General features: G+C 38.8%; 2 protein-coding genes and 1 pseudogene across 3 annotated transcripts; 1 reads left to right on the plus strand and 2 right to left on the minus strand.

The window, feature by feature from the left end:
- The first annotated feature begins 610 nt into the window (after positions 1-610).
- LOC121960928 (xin actin-binding repeat-containing protein 1) lies at positions 611-10,680 on the plus strand. 2 transcript variants are annotated; one of them, XM_042510832.1, is made up of 7 exons: positions 611-738; positions 1,210-1,297; positions 1,391-1,765; positions 1,900-1,978; positions 4,348-4,493; positions 5,434-5,475; positions 5,788-10,680. In XM_042510832.1, exons 1-7 carry the CDS (start codon positions 611-613, stop codon positions 10,513-10,515), a joined length of 5,586 nt encoding a protein of 1,861 aa, XP_042366766.1. In that variant the 3' UTR covers positions 10,516-10,680. The 2 variants fall into 2 exon arrangements, with proteins under 2 accessions (XP_042366766.1, XP_042366765.1); XM_042510831.1 differs by lacking the exons at positions 611-738; positions 1,210-1,297; positions 1,391-1,765; positions 1,900-1,978 and adding an exon at positions 3,251-3,334.
- Positions 10,681-13,857: 3,177 nt separating this feature from the next.
- LOC121960930 (solute carrier family 22 member 13-like) lies at positions 13,858-16,727 on the minus strand. The gene is made up of 9 exons (XM_042510833.1): positions 16,353-16,727; positions 16,181-16,284; positions 15,726-15,880; positions 15,304-15,475; positions 15,072-15,192; positions 14,888-14,982; positions 14,355-14,569; positions 14,158-14,266; positions 13,858-14,056 (listed from the first exon to the last, which is right to left on the minus strand). The coding sequence occupies exons 1-9, from the start codon at positions 16,725-16,727 to the stop codon at positions 13,858-13,860; spliced, it is 1,545 nt and encodes a 514-aa protein (XP_042366767.1).
- A 3,290-nt stretch (positions 16,728-20,017) lies between these two features.
- Positions 20,018-23,188, minus strand: LOC121960975 (annotated as a pseudogene).
- Positions 23,189-24,049: the final 861 nt, after the last annotated feature.

Raw genomic sequence — 24,049 nt, forward strand, 5'->3', positions numbered from 1 at the left:
GTGTTTCAGATGAAAGTAGATGTCATCTGTTTTACTGACTGTCTTAGGGATTTATATCCTGTTGTTTGCCACTCGAGACATTTTTACAGATCATTTTACACAGTCTGTGGCAATGAGGAAGAAAAAGGACTTTGCACAGAAAAGCTTCACATCGTGTGCAAGTCTTGTGATGCTGCGGAAGTGTCTCTGCTTGTCACTGGGAACAGACACTGCCTGACGCCTCTAAGGTAACGATTCTACTCCAACTTTCCCTTTATGAAACCTCAAAACTATGTTTTTTCTCTAAAATGAGTAGTTATTGTACTCTTTTACACTGCTGTTAACTTGTGCGACATCCCACTCATTATGGGCTCTGCATTATTAATGTTACAACCTGCCATTTCTATAAGCTTCTGGGAAAATGTTTAGTTTCACGAGCAGATAAAATACTCAGCGGCGGTTTTAAGATAATGATTACAACAGAATGTATTGACAAGACACGACAGGGTCTGCTGATCCTCTGCAGAGAAAACGCACTGCAATAATGGAGAAAATGTCATTGATTTTTCATCTTATATATTAGGTGATAAAGCTGTTTGCAAACTTTTGTGCTGCTGTGACGGGATTGGCCATGGAATGGAAAAGTAATCTAAGGCGCACCCAGTCACTGAGGAGCGTCCCCTCGTCATGTGACAAGCCCACCTGGACAGAGGCAGGGCTTCGGGACAGGACAACATCTGTGTCCCAACTGGTTGCCAGGTAAAGGAAACATCACCCAGTTGTATGATTTAACAGCTCGGTTGTCAGAGGAAAACTTTGGCGTGTATGTTTCTGCATGCCATAGATAAATTTCATTTTTTGCATTTAAAAGGTATCATATCAAAGTATCTAAAGTGATCACTATTAGTGAGACATCACTGCATTTCTAGTGGCAACAAAATGTTTAAATTTTTTTGTGAGCCACTGCTGTTCCAAGCAGCAATTGCAGCAAATATAATATTTTTCAAACCATACATGCTTTTTTTTTCATTCTGAACAAGTAGTTTTTGTATATAAACATTACCACAGTTGGACAGTGTTGTTGAAACATAAGGAAACAAAAATTTTAACATCAACATTCTACATAATAACATCCATATATTATATATGCCTGGTTTGCAGAAACATACAACGCCAACATTTATTCTGGTGATTGGGTTATAATAAATATTGCTTTTGTATATGTAACAGGTATCAAACTACAGTGGAAGTCAGCTCATCTGTTCAAGACACTTTGGTAAATAATGGTGAAGCAAAGCCAGGGCAGGCGCTCAAAGAGGTAACCTCTGAGTCAAACACAAAAAATCGAATCATTTAAAATAAAATCATTTAAAAATCTGCATGCATTTTTTTTTCTGTGTATCACTGTCAGATAACACCATATCTCCGGGACAGCAAAGAGACTAATCTGGAGTCTCTGATGAGAAGAAATGAGGCGAGGGAACAGTCTCGAGACAAAACCAATTTGACTCGCAGTAAGTCAATGGGGAGCCTTCACAGCAGCGCTGGGTCCATTGGAGCCCTGAAGGCTCTGTTTGAGTCGAAGGCAGCTACACAAACCACAACGAAGAGCAGTTTCAGAGGTGTGAGCTTCACATCACCTAACAAGGCAGCAGACATCATGCAAATGGTGAATGGAAAGGTTGAAGAATTAGAGAGCTCTGCAGAGGAACCAAAGACCCAAATTCCTGCTGATGCTCCAGTTATTGACGCTAAAACGAATGCAAAAAATCATGTCACCCGAAAGGTAAAAATTATCACTTCTATTAATTTAAAGGCTCGATTTCAGGGACATTTCCATTGTGTAACTTCCATCATGTTACTTCCAAAACATAGACAAAGTACTTAGTAGCAGTGACAGTCCATTATTTCTCTCTCTAGGTGGTGAATCAGACCCGCACGGAGAGGAGAAAAACAATAGGGGGCATTGATTTTGAAACAATTGCATCCTCTCAAGCTGGTGAGTAGCAGACAACATTCATCAAAGTGTGCCCCGTGATGAACTGCCAACCTGACCACTATGTTTTCCAATCTACTGCCCAATAAAGCAGGGAAATAAATCTTCAAAGTGTTATCCAACATGAAAGAAAAGCAATTCTAAAGTCACTAAAGCATCTCTCTATTGAGTAGTTATCAGTGCTAATCAGTTAGATTAAAGCTTGTTATTGTTCAGTGAGGGGAATTTGATTGGTACACAGAATTAACAATTTAAAAAACACAGTTTAAACATATGAGAAAAAGCCCAGTCATAAACTACACAGCAACAATCAAAACATCCCATAATAAACTCAGTGGACACTTCAGGGACAAAGACCAGCTGATGAGACCAGTTACAGCCCTGATTAAAGTTGTGAGGAAACTGGCATTATGCCCTGAAGCTCACCCAAGACCTTGATTTACTGTAAAAGTGCAGATGGTGCAAAGAAGTTGAACATTAAAAAGACGCATTGATTAACCCCTCAAAACCTGGATCATCAGTTTTCTTGTGATGTGTTCAGGACGCCTTCAGAAGCTATTTAACCCTTTGAAACCTGATCAAATTGGTTTGATTTATTCAAAAACATGTGTGTGTGTGTGTGTGTGTGTGTGTGTGTGTGTGTGTGTGTGTGTGTGTGTGTGTGTGGGTGGGTGGGTGGGGGTGGGGGTAGGGAGCGTCGATGGGGGGGTATAAAAGGGTGGAATATTATCAGAATATTATCAGAAAAAATATATATTAAAAAAATAAAAGAGGGAAAATGTCCAGAGAACAATATTTATAGCTATTATAATCAATGCAGGCATGTCTTGTTAACTTTCTCATGGCCTTTTTTGCAATGTTTTTTCTTAAAGGAATCAAACAAACTTGCTCAGGTTTCAACACAATAGCAAATATATGCCAAATCATGTCTCTAAATCCTCATGCAACTGAAAAAAAAACCAAAACAATATTCCAGCTCCCCTGCTTAACATTCCCAGGAAAGCCGTCTCTGGCTCCCGTGACTCAGGTCAAAGCTGTGGACGGTGTAAATGAAAGCGAAGAGGTGGAATGGAGATGAATATCAGCATAGTGACTCTGCAAGAAGCCATGATTGACTCAACCTGGTGTGGACACAGTAGACCACTCCAAAACCGGACAGAAATAGCCAGCGAGCCATGAATAGGTGCAGGAGGGTGAAAGGGTCAGCTGTTACTGGGGCAGGAATGAGGCAGAGAGAAGGAGCGACTGAGAGTGGCATTACCAGCCACAAACGGACAGGAAATCAAACCTGACAAGGTCCATAAAGACTGAAAGAAAAAAAGAAGGCAGGTCAGAAGGAACTTGGGCTGTTTATTTTCTGTGAGTATAGTTTGTATTTTGATCAAATCGTGCAGCTAGAGAATATTCTGCGTGTCTGCTGAGTGCAAACAATCTCACTCACATGTAAAACAGTTTGTGCATGCTGTTTTGCCAGCATCGAGTAAGGGCTTAAGTTTTCTCTTAGCATTTAGGAGACCACATACGAAAATCAGGGGCTTGGTGGTACTCCTCTAGAAAATTTTGAGCATCAAACAGTTTGCTGTATTATGGGGAATTATGATGCACCAGTTTGTGCATTTTCTTCCTCAATTTATGATGTAAATATCTTTAATTTACAAAATAAAAGTCCTCTGCTACCACTTTGTTGTAGGAGACAAATGTTCTTAATATTAAGAGGGAACGTTTCCTCTGCTTCCCTTCTAAAACCTATACCTATTACAGCTATTGGACTTTGCTTTCTTTGCTTCTACAAACAAGTTTAAGACATATAATGCTTACTTTAGCTCTTCAGTGCTTTGTCAGCTGTAGTGACTTTCCTGTCTGTTTAACTCTCAGTATTTGTGTCAGCGGAGTCAGGTGTCTGTCCCTCTCCACCACAAGAGGTACATTTATAACTTGATCACACAGCAGCTGTTAAATATTAGCTCATAAAGTCTCATTACTAGTGACCCCTAAATTTCTTACTCCTAACATAGTTTGGTGACATGGATGTGAACTTTGAAGTATGTTATTAAATAAGTCACTTGTTAAAATTTGTCACTCTCTCAGTCACATGACATTGTGACTGTCTCCAAAAATAGCGCTTTATTTTGACACCACCTGCCCCTGTCAAAAGCTAATGTTACCAGTAAACAAAGTGAGACAAACTTCCGAATACTTTTGTCTTTCCACCAAAATCCCATGTGAAGGATTTGATATTTGTATCAAAGAAAGTTCTTGATACCGTTATCAACTTGTACCTCAGCCAGCTCTGATTAAGGCCATATTCTAATAACTATACAGTATATGTCATAAATAACTTAAACACACTGTTGTGTTGGATGTCTCTGTAGATGAAAAGAGGAGGTCGATTGCAGATTTTAGAGACAGCTCCTTCATCCAAGCCAAGGAGAACCTGAGTGTCTCGGTCAAAGCTATGTCCGCTCTCTATCTGTCAAAGGTTGTACCTCAGGATTCAACACACAGCCTTTTAAAACTGGTAAACATCTGTCCATTTATTAAGTGTTCACCAATCAAAAATGTTTTTATTTTGACCTTCTGAGGTATAATATGCAGTAGGAATGATCTTGTATATCATTATTTGTATCTGTGTCTAAACAAATTATATGTACTCTGAATAGGCCGGCATTGGTGGGGTTTAGGCAGAAACAGGTGGGGCCTATAAAGTTATTCTTTAAAACTGATATGGATTGATCAAAAGTTAGCGTTTATTACCAATAAGAAAACTTTTTTTAAAAACTGCCTCAGACTTGAGCATCTGGTCATTTTTGATTACATGAGAAAGAGAACAAAGATACCAAAATAAGACAACCTGAAGGTCATCTTCAGATTTTCACAGTGACCTTTATACCTTTGATCACCAAAATCCAATCAGCTCATCCTTGAGTCTACTTGAATGTTTGTGCAAATTTAAAGAAATTCCCTCTAGTCATTCTTGATATGTTGTATGACACAAGAATGTATGAATGCATAAACAGACTGACGGACAACCCAAAAACATAATGCCTACAGTCTCAGCCATCGCCGGTGCACAGGCAAAAAACAGGCAGAGGGCACCATCTCTGCAGAAAACTGCACCACCACACACTCATAAATGATGAGTAAAAGTGATTAGCATTGTTCGAGTTTACACATTGTTTTTGGTTTTTTTTAAGGGAAAATTCAACACAGTATATCATTAAACTTCACTGCAGGAGGGGAATGATGGACAAAACACATACAGTATATCCAGTCCACCAATGCACGTACACTGTGGCAGCATGTTTCAACAAGTAGTTTCGTATCTACACACGGCAGTTTATTATCTTTTATACTATCATATAACACAAAGTGTAACATTTCATCATATAATGATTGATTATCTGATCAGCCACCATATCAGGTTAACCTGACCTGTTTTGATTATTGTTTTCATCCAGGAAAGTGGTCAGTCATCTGAATCTGGGAAAAGAGTCAAACAGGTAAGTTTTCATTTCACGAGATATTTTGCATCACGGTGTGCATCTGATGTGCGGTAACCAAATGCTTGTTTCTCTGAAGAGATACACATTTTTCTTTAGCAGAAAAAAAACATATTGGATGCTTTTCTCTCTACATTTAATTTTACCTAATTTGCCATTGCGGTTGCTTTGGAGCTCGGCTAACCCACTGACACCTGGCATGTGGAAAGCAAATAAACCGGCATGATTTGGAAGGTAACATAACTTTCATTGCACACTCTGGAGCATGACTTTCACTGGATAACTTTCAATCGACTACTTTGTTCTTCCAAGATGGCTGAAGACTCTCAACAAAGGACGGATGACTTCCCTCCAACTCCTTCAACCAGACATCAGTCAGGACCAGAAAACATCTCTGAGGCACATTCCCCACAGTCCATGCCAGCCAAACTCTCCAAAGAGAAGCTACACCAACAGCGGCAGAAATGTGAGCTGAGACGGCTCCTGAAACACACTCACCCAGAACTGAAGATGTTGGATGAAGTTGTGGATGAGGAGCTTGCTGAGGTTTTGAGCTCCGAGACTGAAGTGACAGCTGGTGAAACTGGATACGAGGGAGAGGTCCTTTCCAGATGCCTGATATTTGAGAACTGTGCCCTAAGCAACAAAGTAGCTCCTTCCACCCCCAAGATGCACATGGCAGAGGGAACAGTGGAAAGAGGCAATATCAGTAAAACATCAGCTGTTTTTGAGAAGCATGACAATAGTCCTTGTAATGAAAGTGATAAAGGAATCATGGAGGAAGAGAAAATGCTCTGTTCTAGTCCAGATCCTAACAGAGAGTGTGAGGAGGAGATGATAAGAATAGATGTTCAGGCTACCAGAAGGATGTTTGAGAGTCAGTCTGTGAACAAATCTGCACCACATCTAGGAAATAAGTTCCATGGGAACGTTTCTATACCTGGGGATCCGACAGAGGCAGTCCAAAAACGAAAACAGGGGTTGGAAATATGTAGCAAAGAGAATCTACCAAGTGAAAACAAAAGCAATGCATGTTCCAAAAGTCTTGATCAGCCCAGTAAACAAAGCCCATGTGTTAATATCACTGGTCAAAGCACTGAGTTTACTGATTGGGAAGAGTTTTCTACTGGTGAGACAGTCTTTGACAGTGAGCCTACAAGCCTTCCTGATCCAGAGGAATGCGGGCAAATAATCAGAACGAGTGGGGCTCTTTTACAAAACAACCCATTTATCCCAACAAACATAGAAAAAGAGCATTCCTTTGTGCATGCATCAAACTCCCAAAGCCCAGCAGGAGACGGTGGGGCAGCTCAGGATTATCCGATAGCTAATGTCAAGAACAGAGCCCACTTGTTTGAATCAATGCCATTTGATAAAATTAGACATCAGAACAAGGATGAAATTGAGACGATGGTGGAGAACATCAAGGAAACACTGAATTCCCTTTATCATGCCAATGCCATACATTCAGATGGCTCAATCATTGAGGTTAATGAGACAATGATAGCCAAAAAGGCCAAATTCACACTATCAGAGAGTGGGCCTGAGATAAAATATGATGAGGTGTCAGAAGGTGGTGCACAAAACTTCATACTCCAGTTACTTCCACGGACAAACCTAAAGCCTCAGATCACATACCTAAAGGAGGGTAGCAAGGGAAGTATGGAGGCCACAGTGGTGGATGTACCCTTGCATCAGCATCACTTCACAACCAACCAAGACACAGAGTTTAAAACTGCCAATGTGGCTCAGCTTGTTGAGGATATTCTCAATCAGGATAACTCTCTGAGTAAAGGAGTGATAATCCAGCAGGATGCAGACAGATGTGCTGAAGTCATTGTTTACTCCCTCTACAATTATTTTGATGAAGAAGATGTGAAAAGTTACTGTCCCTCACAAGGTGCAGAATATGATGAACCGGAGCCAGAAAGAGGTGATGTGAGTAAACCAGACAATCGAGACCTAAGGAAAGGCCTTATTGACTCAACCATAAGCTGCCTTCTAGAAACTCCTAAAGATCAAACCTGCCAAGGATTCATAAGGCCTGAAATCACAGTAAAAGGGAATGTAAAACTGTTCAAAAGTTGTATTGAAAAGGGAGATTTGGAGTATTTGAAAACTCTTCAGGTTGAACCAACAGTCCAAGAACAAGAACTCCCTCCTGACCAAAATGTTGCTGGACAAGAAAAGGAGCTTCATCATGAACAAGGAGGTGATCAAGCAGAGGAGAGTGCTTCAGAATGGGTGCCAGTGGATGTAAAGAGACTGAAAAACTTGTTCTCTGGAGACCAAAGACCGGTCCAACCACAGCAAAACGTTTTCTTCCATGTGCAAGCAAAGAGGACTTTTCAGGAGTGTGGTGGCCAAACACAAGAAGCATTTAACTCTAAAGCTGTGCCACAAGGATCATATCTACACCTTGAGGCGCAGGTCCACCAGGCTGAATTGGTTGAGGTGGTGGATGATAATAAGGAAATGTCTAACCTCCAAACTGCAATTCATAGCCTCCAAAAGGCAACAGCTGAGGCCAAATCTTTGCATGACCTATCACAAGAAAAGGAGAAATTCCTTTTTCAAGAATCTTCTAAGGAACTTGACATCTCAGTTGGGGCAGGTAATGTCAAACACTCACGAACTAAAGAAGAATTACCTCAAGAAAATGAGGACCAAAAAGATGACCCATGCACTGAGCCAAGGTGGGATGAACTCCCATCAGCCTCCAACATCACCTCAGGGCATATATCAGACCCCCAACATAAGAATACAGACACATGCCTTAAAGCCACTAAGCCTGAAGAAGTACAAACTGCTGAGACGTTTGGCAAAATGTCCCTAAAAGGCACAGAGGTGGTCTCAAAACAACACTTTCAATCGACTTTGGAGTCTGTACACAGTCCAGAAACAACTGCTGCAGAGCAAGAGGATGAGGAAGTTGTTTTTCAGGGTAAACTTCAAGCAGCTTTGGATTCCCTCGAGAGATCCAACATCAATGTCAGTAGAGGGGATTTCAGAGCAGCTATGATATACAGAAACTCATCCAAAACTCACACAGAAAGATCACAAAATGTGGATGCAGTGTCTGTTCAAAACCCATCTAAGGAGGAGTTTTGCCCTGTGACTGAACCTAAATCAACTCAAGCACAACTAAGAAAAGAGGTCTCCAAAGAACAAGTGACTGTAGCAAATGCACAGCCCCAAAGCCAAAATGACACCCTAAACAAATCGGCTACAAGTGATGTCACAGAGAAAAGCAGAAGGCCTGTTGGCCCCAAACCAACTATCCCACCTAAACCAGAGCATTTAAAAGTGAAGCAAAGTGACATACAATCAGCCAACAAAAAGGATCCTGAGTCAACCCAAAGTAATACTGTGAGAACCAAAGAAACCGTTTCTCAACCATTGGCAGTGTCACTGATTGATCATCAAAGACATAAGCTTTCTGATGAAGCAACACAAATGTCTCAGGACATTGAAGTAAGGCATCAAAGTAAAGGTTCAGCTGTCATTTTAGAAAGTGATAAAACAGATATCAGTAAGCAACAACAGGAGATAAATATTTCAACAGAAGAGAAAAGTCCACAAGATTTCACAATCAAAGATAATATGAATGAAGCAGATGAAAGCCATGTAGATTTTCAAGAAGCATGTAAGAAATTTGGGGGTAAAAAGGCAGCTAAAAGTGCTCCTGTAAAGCCGAAAAGAGTAAAACTTGCTCATCCGGACAACAAAAACCCAAAACACATGTCTGGAGATAGTTCCTCAGTTCTTGCACATGTGGTTGAGGAACCACAACAAACTCTTACTGGTCCACTGTGCCAAAACCCAAATGTCTGTGGAAAAACTGCTGAAAGCAAAGATAAACATGGGAGAGAAATGAATAAAGAAAGCAAAGTTGAGATGAGGGAAAAGAAAGGTCGAACTGAGACAGAGGACGAACGCCGACAGCGGCTGTCAGTTCACATGGATGAGATCATGAGAGGGAACATAACAGCAGCCATGGAAATCTTTGACAACTTGCGAAAGCAGGAAGAACTGCAAAGCATTCTCAGTCGAGTTGAGGAAATCGAACAGGACACCAGCAAGGTCGATGTAACGGCCCTGAGGGGAGTCTTTGAGAACGTTCCTGACTGGGTTGTGAAGTCCAGCAAAAAGAAACAAAAAAAGCCAAAAACAGAAAACAAAGAGAGGTTGCCGTTAATGAGAAACAACACTGAAAACAAGCCATCAATGGCTCATGTTTTTGGAGATCTTGAGCGCGCCAGTGAAGAAATCATGAATCTCAAAGAACAAACTTTAGCAAGACTTATGGACATAGAGGACGCCATAAAGAAGGCTCTTTATTCTGTCTCTACCTTGAAATCTGACTCAGATATTGCTGGTTTATCATGTCTGTTCAAAGAGTCACTGGGGACGGGGCAAGGATCCCCATCATCTGGTAATATTAGCAAAATAAGCATTGGGTCAAGCAGAACAAAATCACCGCAGACACAGGAAAGCCCCACAGCAGAGGGAAACGCAGCTCTGCCAGTCAGCCAGAGTTATAACATAGAGGCAGCCTCTGCGAAACAAAGATCAAGTCCTCCATCTTCACCTGCCTTTATTTCCATCCAATCAGCTGCTAGAAAGACAGATAAAACTGAAGTGCTTCCACCAGAGACGAGAATCTGCCAAACATGTCAGCACAGTACAAAGACGGAGGAGAAATTCTGCACAACTAAAACATTGACATGCAACAGTCCTGCTCAAAACAGAAAAAGTGACCCTAGAAAAGGGGGTCAAAAACAATCCTCTCTCTCCCCTAAAAGAGAGCTCAGTGTACTTGAGGTGCAGACTGACCATGAGGGGAACAGTATCACCGGCACTAAAACAGTCACGGAGAACTATGAGAGGACCGATAACTTTGGAAACCGGTTTTACTCCTCCAAAACCTCCACTGTTGTCAATGCTCAGCCAGAAACAACATCAGTCCAGGCCGGTCCTGCTACGCACCAGGTGACCAAGTACCCAGAAGTTCGACTGCCAATCAATCAGAAACCCTAAAACATTCACATTCATTGATGCAGTTTGTTACCTAAGTGTTTTCATGCATTTTATCGCAAAGTTATGTACATAATTTTATTAGCAAATATTTGAATTATGTCAGTTATTATTGATTGTTTGTATTTATAAGAGGTTATTATTGGTTATGATTTTCTTAATGATGTTTGGGGATTTAATCTTAGCTTGTATTCTTTAAAACTGTTTTTGACCTGCATTTGACATTAAAGATGCAATATAGGTTTTCATTTATGCTTTTGCATTTGTTATTATGAATGCTCATGACTAAGTCTTTTTGTTATAACTAAGCGCAGTCTCATTTCTCTTATCAGTTTCAATCAGTTTGTCGAGAGATGTGTTCGGCCTGTTTGAAGCCAGTTTATCCGATGGAAAAAATCACTGCCGACAAACACATTTTTCACAAAACTTGCTTTTGTTGTAAGCAGTGCAAGAAAAAATTAAGGTGAGATACTAAATTGTTTTTACCGAATAATCACCTACGACTTTGCTAATTATTTCCAATATTAATTTCTTATCTGTGCAAAAAAGAATTATTTACTCTGATCATTTTAATATTGATAAACTTTGCATTGGCCTGGTTATAAGATAGCACTCACAGAGAGCTGACCCACCACTGTTTGTATAGAAACACAACTTATTTCACTATATTTATGATGTGCTTCTTAAAAAAAACCAAAAAAAAACCCCAACATTTTTCACATTTGACCACCACCTTTTGCATTAAAAGAATCATTTCCAACACCTATCAAGGTCGGACATGACAGTTTTCATTGCTCAATTAGTATGACACAAAAAAAAGTAACACTTTATGGTATATGTAAAAACAAAAAAATCGACTTTCACATTATATGGACAAATATAACTGATAATTAACATTTGAATTTTGATTCAAAATATGCAAATTGAGCAAGAACTGATGTAATTTCCAACTTAACTGTGCAAGAGTAGTATACAAACAAAGGTTACCTGACACTGTGCGTTACTGTAGCAGTGCTTGGTTAGCACCTGGTTAGATGGAAGCTATCATCTGTTGTTTAGATGGGAAACTCTTGCAAACTCTTGCTCTCAAATGGAGTGTGAGGCTACAAATAACCCATAATGCAACACTCTCTTAAAGGAGCAGGCTCATGGTGTTGGCTGGTCCTGGTTGAATACATCAAGACGATATCTACTGTTCAATATAATGCAACCCCAATTTTTCAAACATATTTATTAGAAACCTCATCTTATATCCAGGCCAATAACTATAATAAACTTAATGTTTGCCAAATATATTCTTATAAATCATTCATTAATTCACTGACTGATTGGTTGAATGACAGAACCTATAATTTTTACAGGCTAAAAATGATTGCATGTTTTTTGGAGCACTGGTTCCCAAACTGGGAGACATATGCCAAATGAAAGGTTGAAACGACCTTTTATCACAGGAGAAATTTTCATGTATTACAGTTGTAAGCAGTGCCACTGTTAATTGCTGCTTTTAATTGAAGAACTGAAATTGCTGAAACCAGAAGTGATCATAATGTCCACCTGTGCTTTTCATGCTATAACAAGTAAAATTCATGGCATAACATGTCTGGTAACCACTGGCTGAAAGAGATACGACAACTTTTAAAGGAGAATTTACAAAACGTAAATGAAATACATGTCTACACAGTTTGTAATTGGTAGTAAACTCTAAATGTGCCACCTAACTATAGCTACAACAACTACCTCTAACCAAATACAGTAGTTATGCTTAATTGTGACAAATTGTGCTCATTTGTAGCATGTACAATTACGCACCTTTATACGAAGAATTCTACTGCATATTTCACTACAAACAACTGTTCAGAAGAAAAGGGAATTACGATGAGGGCTTCGGACATGCTCAACACAAGGACCGGTGGCTTCTAAGGAACACTGCTGACATGATGTCCAATGAGTCTGAGGCATAAATACTAATGTGAGTTGCAGACAACGCTTATCTTTACTGTGTATTCTTGCTTGTCATATTCATGATCATTCATTAACCTGGCTTCTCTTCATTAAAACTGTGAGTTCTTGTCCTCAGCTGATCTGATGGTGACTGTGACAACAAATCTTCGAGATGTGTTCGAGACACCATGCTTTGTCCAACTGCTGTCATAACTTTTTACAATATGTTCATATACTGACTGGTAATGAATCACAACCAACAACCTGACTGCAACAATAGCTAATCATGCAGTCTGTGGTGATCTAGATTCTGTTGGGGATAAAGGTTATGCCTAACATTACATAGGTATAGATTTCAGAGGGAACACGGGACACTTCCCCCTCAATATTTAGAATTTTGGATAATAAAAAGATGGAAGTACTAGAGGATATTTTTATTCTGACAAAATTTAAGACATTTCCACTATAAATTGATGCAGAAAATGCACAAATTGGTGCATAAAATCCATTATCCATTGTCAGGATGCCAGTCATGAATGAGTACGGTTATGTAATTGACTTTGATTGACTTGATTTATTCTAAAAAAATGTATAGTTATGTTGCATGTTGCTAAACCAGTGTAAAGGTGATAATTTACTGCAACTGTATCAAATATTAGAGTGAAAGGTAAAGAAAAAAGTAATAGTGATTGAAATACATGTTGCGATAAGTGCATTTCAACTTCTTTGACTTGAAGCAGAACAAATTGTGAGTGTGAATACATTTACTACAATGTGCCAATTCTAAAATACAATGCAATGAAAATACATTTTATGAAATTGTGACAATAAACCATTATTTCTCAATAAACTTTTCTCTTTCTTAATTATTTTTTTCTCTTTGTTGATAAGCTCAGCATGGCTTGCTGTAACCCCAGTCTGTGGTTCTGTGAAATAAAAAGCAGAGGGATTAGTGAATAGAATTAAAGCACTTCAATAATACAGCATTATTGTTTCCTTAAAATCAGGAAACACGTTGAAATCCAGAGTGATCAACAAGTTCTTACTGATGCTATTAAGCACCTCTTTTTTTTCTTTGTATCCTTAAAATTTAATAAGCATTTATCAATATGTTCCATTAGACTAACTATTGCTACTTAGATAATGAAAAAAATCATACCTGATAAGAAAAATGGTAAAAAACAAACAAACAAATAAACAAAAAACAACTAATGTGCTATTTGTTTAGCACATAACAAATCCTCTGTAGGCCCAGTCTTTAGATTTCTGAAATTAAAACAGAAGCAGAATTATAATAGATTTAAAGGTAATACTGTAACCATTGTTCTTAAAATCAGATAAGACTCATTTACTTATTATTACTATATTACAGTATTCCTTATCTGTGCTGAAAGGGTTCATCACTCACTTGAGCTCAGTGTGGTCCTGCAGTTCAACATTGAGGGTTTCGGGCAGTAGCAAACATAAACCTGCAGTAGCAATGGGGATAGTGCCATATATCAGCATGGGGATGGTGTGATGGTAGACGTCCAAGAGCCTGATCAGTGGAGCGAGGATGCCCGCCACACGAGCACACATGAAGTTTACTCCTAAACCACTCTGCCTGCAAGAATGCAAGACTGATTAATCAGGATCTCATGCCGATTATTAATCATTAACATATACAGCATGTCATCATACATCATGGTTTCAAGTGAACATTACCTTAAAGTAGTAGGGTATAATTCTGCAGTATAAATATAGGCTGTGCTTAAAGAGGCAGTGCCTGAATATTTCCCCAGTACAGCTATGGCTATTACCATCACAGGCAGATCTGATGAGTAAATGATATACATGATAAACAATGGCACATTAAAACCTCTACAGCAAAAGAAAATAAATTATTTTTCAGCATGCAGTACCTTTTGGGATAGCAAGGATCATGAGGAAAGCAACTCCTCCAAAAAGCAGGAAGCCTGCTTGACAGATTCTCCTTCCAAAGTGTTGAATTAGAGCCAAACTGCTGAGCTGCGCAGGGATTTCCACAAGACCAAAGATGAACTGTGTGAGGTAGATATTCAGGCCGAAACTGCCAACGTTCAGGCTCATTCCAAAATACAGAAGACTTGTTGAAAACCTGGCATCAGAATTGGGGAGATAGCAGTTTCAGTTTACTACTTAAGAATTATAATAACAACAAGAGTTATGTTATATGGACATTTCCCTATTTTTATTATTATTTTCTCATAATTTAATCTTTCTATTTCTTTAAAAAAATAATTTTCAGGTCTTTTTCTTTTCCTATTATATCACTGCAGCAACATGAGACATTAAACCATTTGAGATCAGCATAAACAAGAATTTCAGGAGGTGTTAACTTGTTCTTGACAAAGATGAAATATAGTGGCATAAATTAATTAATTAACCCTAATCAAAAGAGAAAACAAATACATACCAGTTGCAGCCCATTAAGAGAGTATGTTTTCTCAAATATGATACCCTGAAGATATCCAACATGTTCTCTTTTCTGCAGGGAACCTCCATCTCTACCTAAACAGGAAAAAAGTAGCTTTTAGGTTATATGATTGTGAATTTTAATTTATTATGGTTAAAGCTGAAATGTGTCTGATGCAGCCGACCTTGTCTAGTAGATCTTCTGGTATTGTCCTCCCATTCACTCTGGCTGCCCTCTGAAGCTCCTTTAGTGCCTCCTCCTTCCTGCCCTGGGTCATCAGCCAGCGAGCTGACTCTGGGAGATACCTGATTGAAATACAGTTCCAAAAGCAGAGCACGTTAGGTTTATAACATCTCTGGTACCTTTATTAGAGAGAAACACGCGTCTAAGATATTGTGGTCCTGAAGGCTGCTTACCAGTACAGTATTCCCACAATTAGGAGAAGAGGGCTGAATAGCACCAGCTGCAGGATCCTCCAATTTGGGATCAAATAGGCAAAGCCAGGTAACACCATCAGTCCAACAGGGGCGAAAAGCAGGATCACTATTGTACAAACAGCAGACTTGGAGGGGCTGGTCCACTCCACCCCTATAAAATCAGTGAGCCAAATATTACAATGGACTCTAGTCATTTTAATTACAACATGCTCAACTATTACGTCACACAGTGCTGCTTATCCCTAAAGACAAGTTAAAATATGTATGTCTTGATGCCACAATTACTGTAGTCACATAGTTAAACTAAACAATTTTTGATGATCAGTAATATCAGCCTTTCAGTCATCCTATTTTTGCCACTTTTACTACTGTCTTTACCTACAGAGTATCAGTGTACCTACCCATCACAGATGTGTTCATCATAATGACACCTCCCGAACTCCCACAGAAAAATTTTAAGACCATGTAAACATAGATATTTGGTGTGAATGCAGTACCCAGAGCAAACAACAGTAGGAGAGAGAGGCAGAGTAGGATTGCAAAACGACGCCCAAACCTGCAAACAGGAGAAAGATTATTTGTTTATTATTTGTAGTTTTTCAGTACATAGGGAAATACGGTCCAGGTTAAAAATTAACAAAGTTTTACCAAAGGTAATTTTCTGCTTCATTTTTTTAATCAGAAAAGGCAGAGGAGAGAGATCGAATGGCATGCAGCAAAGAGCCCGGACCACTCACATCCAGGCCACTGCGGTGAGGCATCAGCCTTAAATGTGAGCACGTTGAACAGTGAGCTACTGGGGCACCATCACATGCATTGGGGAGGAGGTAAAAGTGCATGTGTTATTGGTTCTTACCTGTCAGAAATTGCCCCAAACACCAACCCTCCAACCATGAAACCTGCCATGTAGATTGACTGTGATGCTTCGATCAAACCACTCTTGTCACAAACCAGATTGAACTGAAAAAAGAAAAGGATTGTGAAACTAAAGGGAGTCTATAGAGATGTTAAGGGGTTTGCTTGCTTACCTCTGACATGATGCTGGAACCACCTATGGGTGCCTCGTAGTTGTATCCATCTATGCATCTAGTTGTAGTGTTAAGTCCATATGCTTCAATGGTTTCCAAATCCAAATCCACAGGTGTGAACATTTTACAGCTTTCAAATCTTCCATCCTTGTTCACCGGGATGGTGAGATTTCTTTTTCTCTCATCTGTCAGGTTTGGCCCACGCTCCAAGATCCAGTCAGTGTTACAGTGATGTGGAAAGCTCATTCCTACAAACACTTGACCAATTAGGTCAAAAGCAGCAAACAAACTGGGGATGCATAACCCCGCGACTAACCATTTCTGAAATAAACCAAACTCCCCAATTTCCTTTAGGATCTGCCCAAAGTTGCTCATTTTGACATGTAGCTTAATTTGTGGCGGTTCCTCATCAGAGTGCCATGTGAGGTATGGATGAGCTCAGCTCAAAGTGCCATGAATCTTGCAATATATCTCGTCTTGCCAATTAATCTTTGAACCAATAAAACCAAGGAGTGATATGGCAGTCACAGTTACTTTGGCTTTACCTTTTAGTAATTGTAAGATTGTACCAGTTAAACTTTTAACAAGTGTCAATAACTCAGTTCAGCTTTACAGTGCGGAGAAAATAAAAAAATATTAGAATACAAACCACATGTTCAACAATATACATGACATAAAGCTTCAGACAGACAACAATAAAAGTAAAGTCAAGCATGCCCTTTTGGACTTGTGGCCTTTACAAACTGTCTGCCAGGTAACAAAACCTGTTACTGTCAAGGACCCAGTAAACTTTGCTTTTACATTAGCTGCTCTGTCTGCAAGTCATGACACTAACTGATTGTCCAGTAGCTTTAGCTGTCATACCTGATTATAAATGAGGAAAAAAATACTATGACTTATATATCATATTTGATTTCATTATAAATTCAAGTTTAAGTTCTTGGATAATTTGTTCAGCACTGTATTTGTTCTCTGTGGGTCATAGTGTTGGTTTTCAAAACTTAAAAAATAGAAAAACTTAAGTTATGGATGTAACTACAGGCCTACGAATCCTAGATTTCCACCAGAGTAAGACTGAATATCTTCCATCTTGCATATGCGTAGGTCAAGTATTTGCAAACAAAGTCACTTGTGACCTCGGATGACTGCGGCTCAGGTATAACTTCTGGTGTCATCCACGAGATCATTCCTACAGATTCTTCTTTCAGGTTCACGAGATTCCACGCAACCTAAAACACTGGTGGTCATCCAGGATTCACAGATCTGTTACAGCCATAACTTTTATTGTATATCATCCTTCACGGCCACTAGAAGCAGTGCTTCAACACTGGATGACATAAAACCCACTGAATCTCAAGGAATCCGCAGGACCTATACCTCACAGAGATGAAGCAGAAGAGCTCAGCCGAAAAACCACACCCAATGGATGGATGGAGGCCTGCAACATTCACTCTGTAGTATCTGGAGAATGTGCTCTGTGACACCCCTCTCAGGATCGCCCACAATGTGGAGACACTGCGAGCAGAGAACAGTTACAGCCATTTGCTTCGTATGTGTAGGCAGTGTCATCCATGATATAGTCTCCGTTATTCACGTAGGCAAAAAACAATATATGGGAAAACAGGGCAGGAAAAGCAACTAAGTCTCCCTTTAAGTCTCACAAATAAAGTTAGAATTTCCATGTGTACTGAGCAGGAGGTGGAAGTGCATGTGTCATTACCTCGACTGTGTTGCCTCAATCAAACCACTCTTGTCACAAACCAGATTGAACTGAAAATAAGAAAAGAATTGTGAATCTGAAGGGAAATCGAAGGAATAGATGAAAGAGAGAGAACCGGGCCATGGCAAGGAACTTTCTCAATATAGAAACAGACTTTGTGAGTAAACATTTGGACCCTGAGGGTCTTGAGTCTACAGAGATGCTGAGGGGTTTGCTTACTTACCTCTGACATAATGCTAGAAGCACCTATGGGTGCCTCATAGTCCCATCCATCTATCGAACCAATGGTGGTGTTAATCCCATATGCTTCAATGGTTTCCAAATCCAAATCCACAGGTGTGAACATTTTACAGCTTTCAAATCTTCCATCCTCGTTCACAGGATGGTGAGATTTCTTTTTCTCTCATCGGTCAGGTTTGGTCCACGCTCCAAGATCCAGTCAGTGTTACAGTGATGTGGAAAGCTCATTCCTGTAAATACCTGACCGATCACATCAAAAGCAGCAAAAACACGCTTGTGATGCATAACACAGCCAATAACTGTTTCTGGAACAAACCAAACTCCCCAATCTCCTTTAGGATCTGCCCGAAGGTGCTCATATTGATATGTGACTAAATTTACAGAGGTCCCTCATCAAAGTGCAGTTTTGGAAATGGCTTTGCCGAGTTTTAAGGGTTCTAAGATATGATGTGAAGTGGTAATATAAATTATCTAATTAATATTTAACCAAGCACATGAAGTATACTAGATAGTATATGATGTGGCATGGGGGATTTACAGCTCTGTTCTTTGAGCAGGAAACAACAGCTCCACCACCAGTTAAAGTTGGGATGGATAAAATAATAAAATGAGTAATATAACACAGACAATAACAATACATTGAACTTAGCTAACCTCAACTCAACTGATTTAATAACAAATACAAATATGGAGACTTTAGCATATAAAATGTTTAGTTAACAAATTATCTAAAAGTAAAAGGAAAAAATAAGTTTTAAACACACTGTAAGCAAACAAAATTATTTACAAACAAAATATAATTCAGTTGACGTTTTGCATCATTTAATTTCATCTTAACAAACTTCCAGCCTTAAAATGCACCAGTACTAATATTTAACAAGGTGCAAAACTAAAATGAAATAAAATTAAATCATTCAGTAATGTTTGACAGTTGAGAATAATTGAACAGTTTCACAACTCCATGCAAAACTTAAATTAAATCAACAAAAGTCGGAGTTGACAGCTTTCACACGTGATTATTAAATGATTTTACAGATTAAAAATATTTTTCAGTAATTTGATTGCTCTATATCTATTCCATGTAGGTCCACTTATTGTTTTACTCTTATCAAAACAGAAAAAAAGAATATCATATTGAATCATGTAAAGTTAGTTAATGCGTGTTATAACAGCAGTAAATGTTGTTCAAAAAAGGTCAAACAAATCACAAACTTTGCTTCAGTTAATGTTAGTTCAAATGTGGTCGGCCTTTGGGATTGTTTGCTGTAACTGATTGTCTCTCAGGTGACAAAACCATTGTACTTTGGGAACAGCACTGAAGTTGATTTGACAAATTAAACTTACCATTTTCTGTCTGCAAATGAATTGTCATTACTTCAGCTATAAAATGAACGAAAGCTAATTCATTTATATATACTAACTTTAAGTTAAAACTGAATGTTTTGCATTAACAGCTTCCAGATTCTGAATGAAAAAATTAACCTATGAAAATTTGATTATGATTTCAGTAAAAACTTAAAGACTGTGCTCTTCGGTAATGTGTTCATCACTGTATTTGCTCCCAGAAGTTCCATTTACTGGTTTCCTAAAATTAAAAAAAAAAGAAGAATTATTAATATATTGAATTATTTAATCATAATTTATAGTAATTTGAATATGTGTTTTTTTTGTTTTGTTTTTTCAAAATTCAGCATTAATACTCAACTCACTTGAGCTCAGTGTGGTCCTGCAGTTCAACATTGAGGGTTTCAGGCAGTAGCAAACAGAAACCTGCAGCAAAAATGGGAATGATGCCATATATGACATGGGGATGGTGTGATGGTAGACGTCCAGGAGCCTGACCAGAGGAGCGAGGATGCCCGCCACACGAGCACACATGGAGTTTACACCAAAGCCATTTTGCCCTAAGAAAAATGGAAAAAAAAGAATTGACAATAGGTAAGTTCATCAGAATCACACACTAATATTGATGAGATATCTTGGTAAGCTTTATGAATACTTTATTAAGTCAAATATGTAAATAAAGGGGAAGAAGAGATCAATGAATAGGGCAATAATAAATAATTCACTTCATCATTTGAAATGATAATTAAGATTTTAATGTGCAACAATGGAATTTAAGGAATTAAGATGTAAACGTTTAGTGCTTAATATCAAATAGTTGGGTATCCAGTCTTCAAAGTCAAATTTCTAAGATAGTTGAAGGCTGAGTATACTGCAAATTTCCCCAGTACACATTACCTTACCACCATGGTCGGGAAGATCTGCATGAAACGTAGGCTGTGTATGAGAAAAACGAATTTCCCAAGTACAGCTGTACCACTGTCAGGTAATCTGGTGGGTAAAATATAAAAGCACACAAAACACCACACTTTCATGACATTTTTGCTTTTAGATCATAAAAACATGTAGGAGGTTTTGAAGATACCTTTTGGGATAGCAAGGACCACATGAGGCAAGCAGCACCCCCAAAGAACAGGAAGCCTGATTGACATATTCTCCTTCCAAAATGTTGAATTAGAGCCAAACTGCTCAGGAGTGCAGGAATTTCGACAGCACCAAAGATGAACTGTGTGAGGTAGATATTCAGACCAAAACTGCCAACATTCAGGCTCAACCCGTAATACATAAGACTGTTGAAAACCTACATCAGAGTTGAAGAGTCAGAGAAATGCTTTCAGTTTTAACAGGATTGTTGTGACAAATGTTATCTTTTTGCTGTAGCATATAACTAGTACACATTAATGATGTATTTCATATATAATGATTTACTGACTGACAAAGACATTGGCATTAACAATTATCTCAATTAAAGAAGACGCACCAGTTATAGCCCATTATGAGAAAACGTTTTCTCAAATACGATATTCGGAAGATGTCCAACATGTTTCTTCTTTCGACTGTACCCTCGATCTCAAGCTAAACAAAAAAAAAATTCAATTTTAGAAAAGAGATTTTTTTTATATTTTGGTTAAAGTCAACATGTCTTTGTTGCAGCTTACCTTGTCCAGCAGATCTTCTGGGACAGTCCTCCTGTTCACCCTGGCTGCCCTCTGAATCTCCTTTTGTGCCTCCTCCTTCCTGCCGTGGGTCATCAGCCAGCGAGCTGACTCTGGGAGAAACCTATTTGAACACAATTTTAAATTCACAAAGTATGATTTAACAGTTACAATTAAAAAAAAAAAAAAATTAGCAAGTAGTACTTTCACAAACTTGTGGAAGTATTTCAGCCTGAGAGGCTGCTTACCAGAACAGGATTCCCAGGACAAGAAGAAGAGGGCTGAAGAGCACCAGCTGCAGGATCCTCCAGTTGTGGATTAAAAAGGCAATGCCAGACAATAACATAAGTCCAACAGGATAAAACATTATGATGACATTCGTGCATAGTGCAGCCTTGGAGGGGTCAGTCCACTCCACCCCTGTAAGACAGTGAAGATTGCGCATATCGAGTCATTTCGTTTTAATGATAACAAGATTATTTAGTCAATAGCCTAGCAACTACATAACTGTTTTACAAATGCACCACCCACAGCAATTTTTACAGGATCATATCCTGATTTGTTGCATTCTTCGGTCAATCTGCCAAATAAGTGCTTTATGATTCATGATTTTGTTTTACTTTATTCTAGGCCATGTTTCCTTTTTTTTTTTTTTGGAGTTAAACTGTATTTTGAGGTTGTCAGCTCAGTTTGACATTCATTAGCATGTGGAACTGTGGAAAAAGATGGTCAATTCAAGTCTTTCAGACTTATGATGACCTTAAGGTTTATGTTGACCATTAATAGGGGGAAGTTTCTTTGACTGATGGACCTAAACTGATGCAAGCTATCCATGTCAACCCATTTTTTAGGCACTAATGTTGATCTACTTACCCATCACAGATGTGTTCAGTGTAATGGCACCTCCTGAAGTCCCACAGAAAAATTTTAAGACCATGTAAACGTAGATGTTCGGTGAGAAAGCAGAACCCATACCAAACATTAGTAGAAGAGAGAGGCAGAGTAAGACTGCGATGCGTCTTCCAAATCTACAAATATGGGACAAAGAGTGTTTGTTAAGTTTCAACAGACACAATCTAGATGTACTGTATACTGTTTATCATTTGATGATGTGCGCCTGTTGACTAGGTAAATTGTAGGGTAGATGTCCCCTGAATAGTTTGGCCAGAAATCGGACTTTCAGAAGTCAGTCTTGCTGGAAATGGAAACTCCACTTATATTGAACTGCATGTGTTATTGGTCCTAACCTGTCAGACAATGCCCCAAAGGCCAGCACTCCCACCAGAAAACCTGCCATGTAGATGGACTGTGACGCCTCGATCAAACCACTCTGGTCACAAACCAGATCAAACTAAAAAGAGAAAAGAACTATTTAAAGGGGACAGTATATAAAAAAGCCAGCAGGACCATGGTAAAGTATTACAGTCTTTATACAGAGAACTAATGGACTGTTTGAGCAGTCTTGAGTCTAGTAGAGATGCTGAGCCGCTTGCTTGCTTACTTCTGTCATGATGCTGGAAACCACCTTTAGGTGCCTCATAGTCCCATCCATCTATACATCCAGTTGTAGTGTTAATCCCATACACTTCAATGGTTTCCAAATCCAAATCCACAGGTGTGAACATTTTACAGCTTTCAAATCTTCCATCCTCATTCACAGGGATGGTGAGATTTCTTTTTCTCTCATCGGTCAGGTTTGGTCCACGCTCCAAGATCCAGTCAGTGTTACAGTGATGTGGATAGCTCTTTCCTGTAAATACCTGACCAATCCCATCAAAAGCAGCAAAAATGCTGGGGAGGCATAACACAGCCAATAACTGTTTCTGGAACAAACCAAACTCCCCAATCTCCTTTAGGATCTGCCCGAAACTGCTCATATTGATATGATGGTGAATCTGCTGTGGTCCCTCTTCTATGTGCAGCTTGGGATATAGATGTGTGGAGCCTTACATACTGTCAGTCAATGTGCAGGTTAATATATTTCATCTCACCATTAATATTTAACCCAGCACGTTGTATGGGAGGCACATGTCCTCCAACTGTAAAAGTTGTTATGCTAAAAATGATATAATTAGCAATAACAAATAAGATTACAATAAATGTAACTCCACTCCACCTATATAGCCATAAAATGCAATTAGACCACCATCACTAACATATATCTGTTATAGAGCCTAAAACAGGAAAAAAGCATTAGGTCAGGTACAGTCAAAATTCAGACAGCAAAAATGCTTTATCATGAAAGCATTGATTGACAGAGATGTGGCTTAAGTTGTAATGATTCTTACTGAAAGGGCAGTGTGAGTGAAAACAACAATAATTAATATTTGTTATCAATATTTAACTAAGCATAATTTTGTCTGGAATGGCACTTGCCTTGAGTTGGGAACAACAGCTGTCGCTGTTCTGCCAATTGTAAAATTTGTGATTGCTAAAACAATAATTGGCCACTAAAAAAGACAATGACAAAAACTCTGCTTTAAGAAAAACACATGGTGTTAGCATAGAGAGACCAAAATAAAATAAAGCAAACAACAATGGAAGAGAAAGTACAAAGATCACACAGACTGTAATATAGAGTTCAAAACTATAAAACATGAAGTCTGGCCAAGTCAAAAGCCAGAGCAAAAGTATGAATGAAAATTTGAAAAGACTGCTGAGGCTGTTAGTGTAATCCCCAAACTGCTAAAATATAGAAATACAAGTTAGTCAGAATCCTATAACATAAAACCTTTGGA

Source organism: Plectropomus leopardus, chromosome 21 (genome assembly GCF_008729295.1).
Source record: "Plectropomus leopardus isolate mb chromosome 21, YSFRI_Pleo_2.0, whole genome shotgun sequence".
NCBI lineage: Eukaryota > Metazoa > Chordata > Actinopteri > Perciformes > Serranidae > Plectropomus > Plectropomus leopardus.

Bases quoted from the DNA above. Each gene is read 5' to 3' on its own strand.
- LOC121960928 (XM_042510832.1), top strand. From the start codon at position 611: ATGGAATGGAAAAGTAATCTAAGGCGCACCCAGTCACTGAGGAGCGTC. The intron at 739-1,209 runs GTAAAGGAAACA...TATATGTAACAG, and splicing joins GTGTCCCAACTGGTTGCCAG to GTATCAAACTACAGTGGAAG. The intron at 1,298-1,390 runs GTAACCTCTGAG...TATCACTGTCAG, and splicing joins CAGGGCAGGCGCTCAAAGAG to ATAACACCATATCTCCGGGA.
- LOC121960930 (XM_042510833.1), bottom strand. From the start codon at position 16,727: ATGAGCAACTTTGGGCAGATCCTAAAGGAAATTGGGGAGTTTGGTTTA. The intron at 15,193-15,303 runs GTAAGCAGCCTT...TATTTCAATCAG, and splicing joins ATTGTGGGAATACTGTACTG to GTATCTCCCAGAGTCAGCTC. The intron at 14,267-14,354 runs GTACTGCATGCT...TTTACTCATCAG, and splicing joins GATCCTTGCTATCCCAAAAG to ATCTGCCTGTGATGGTAATA.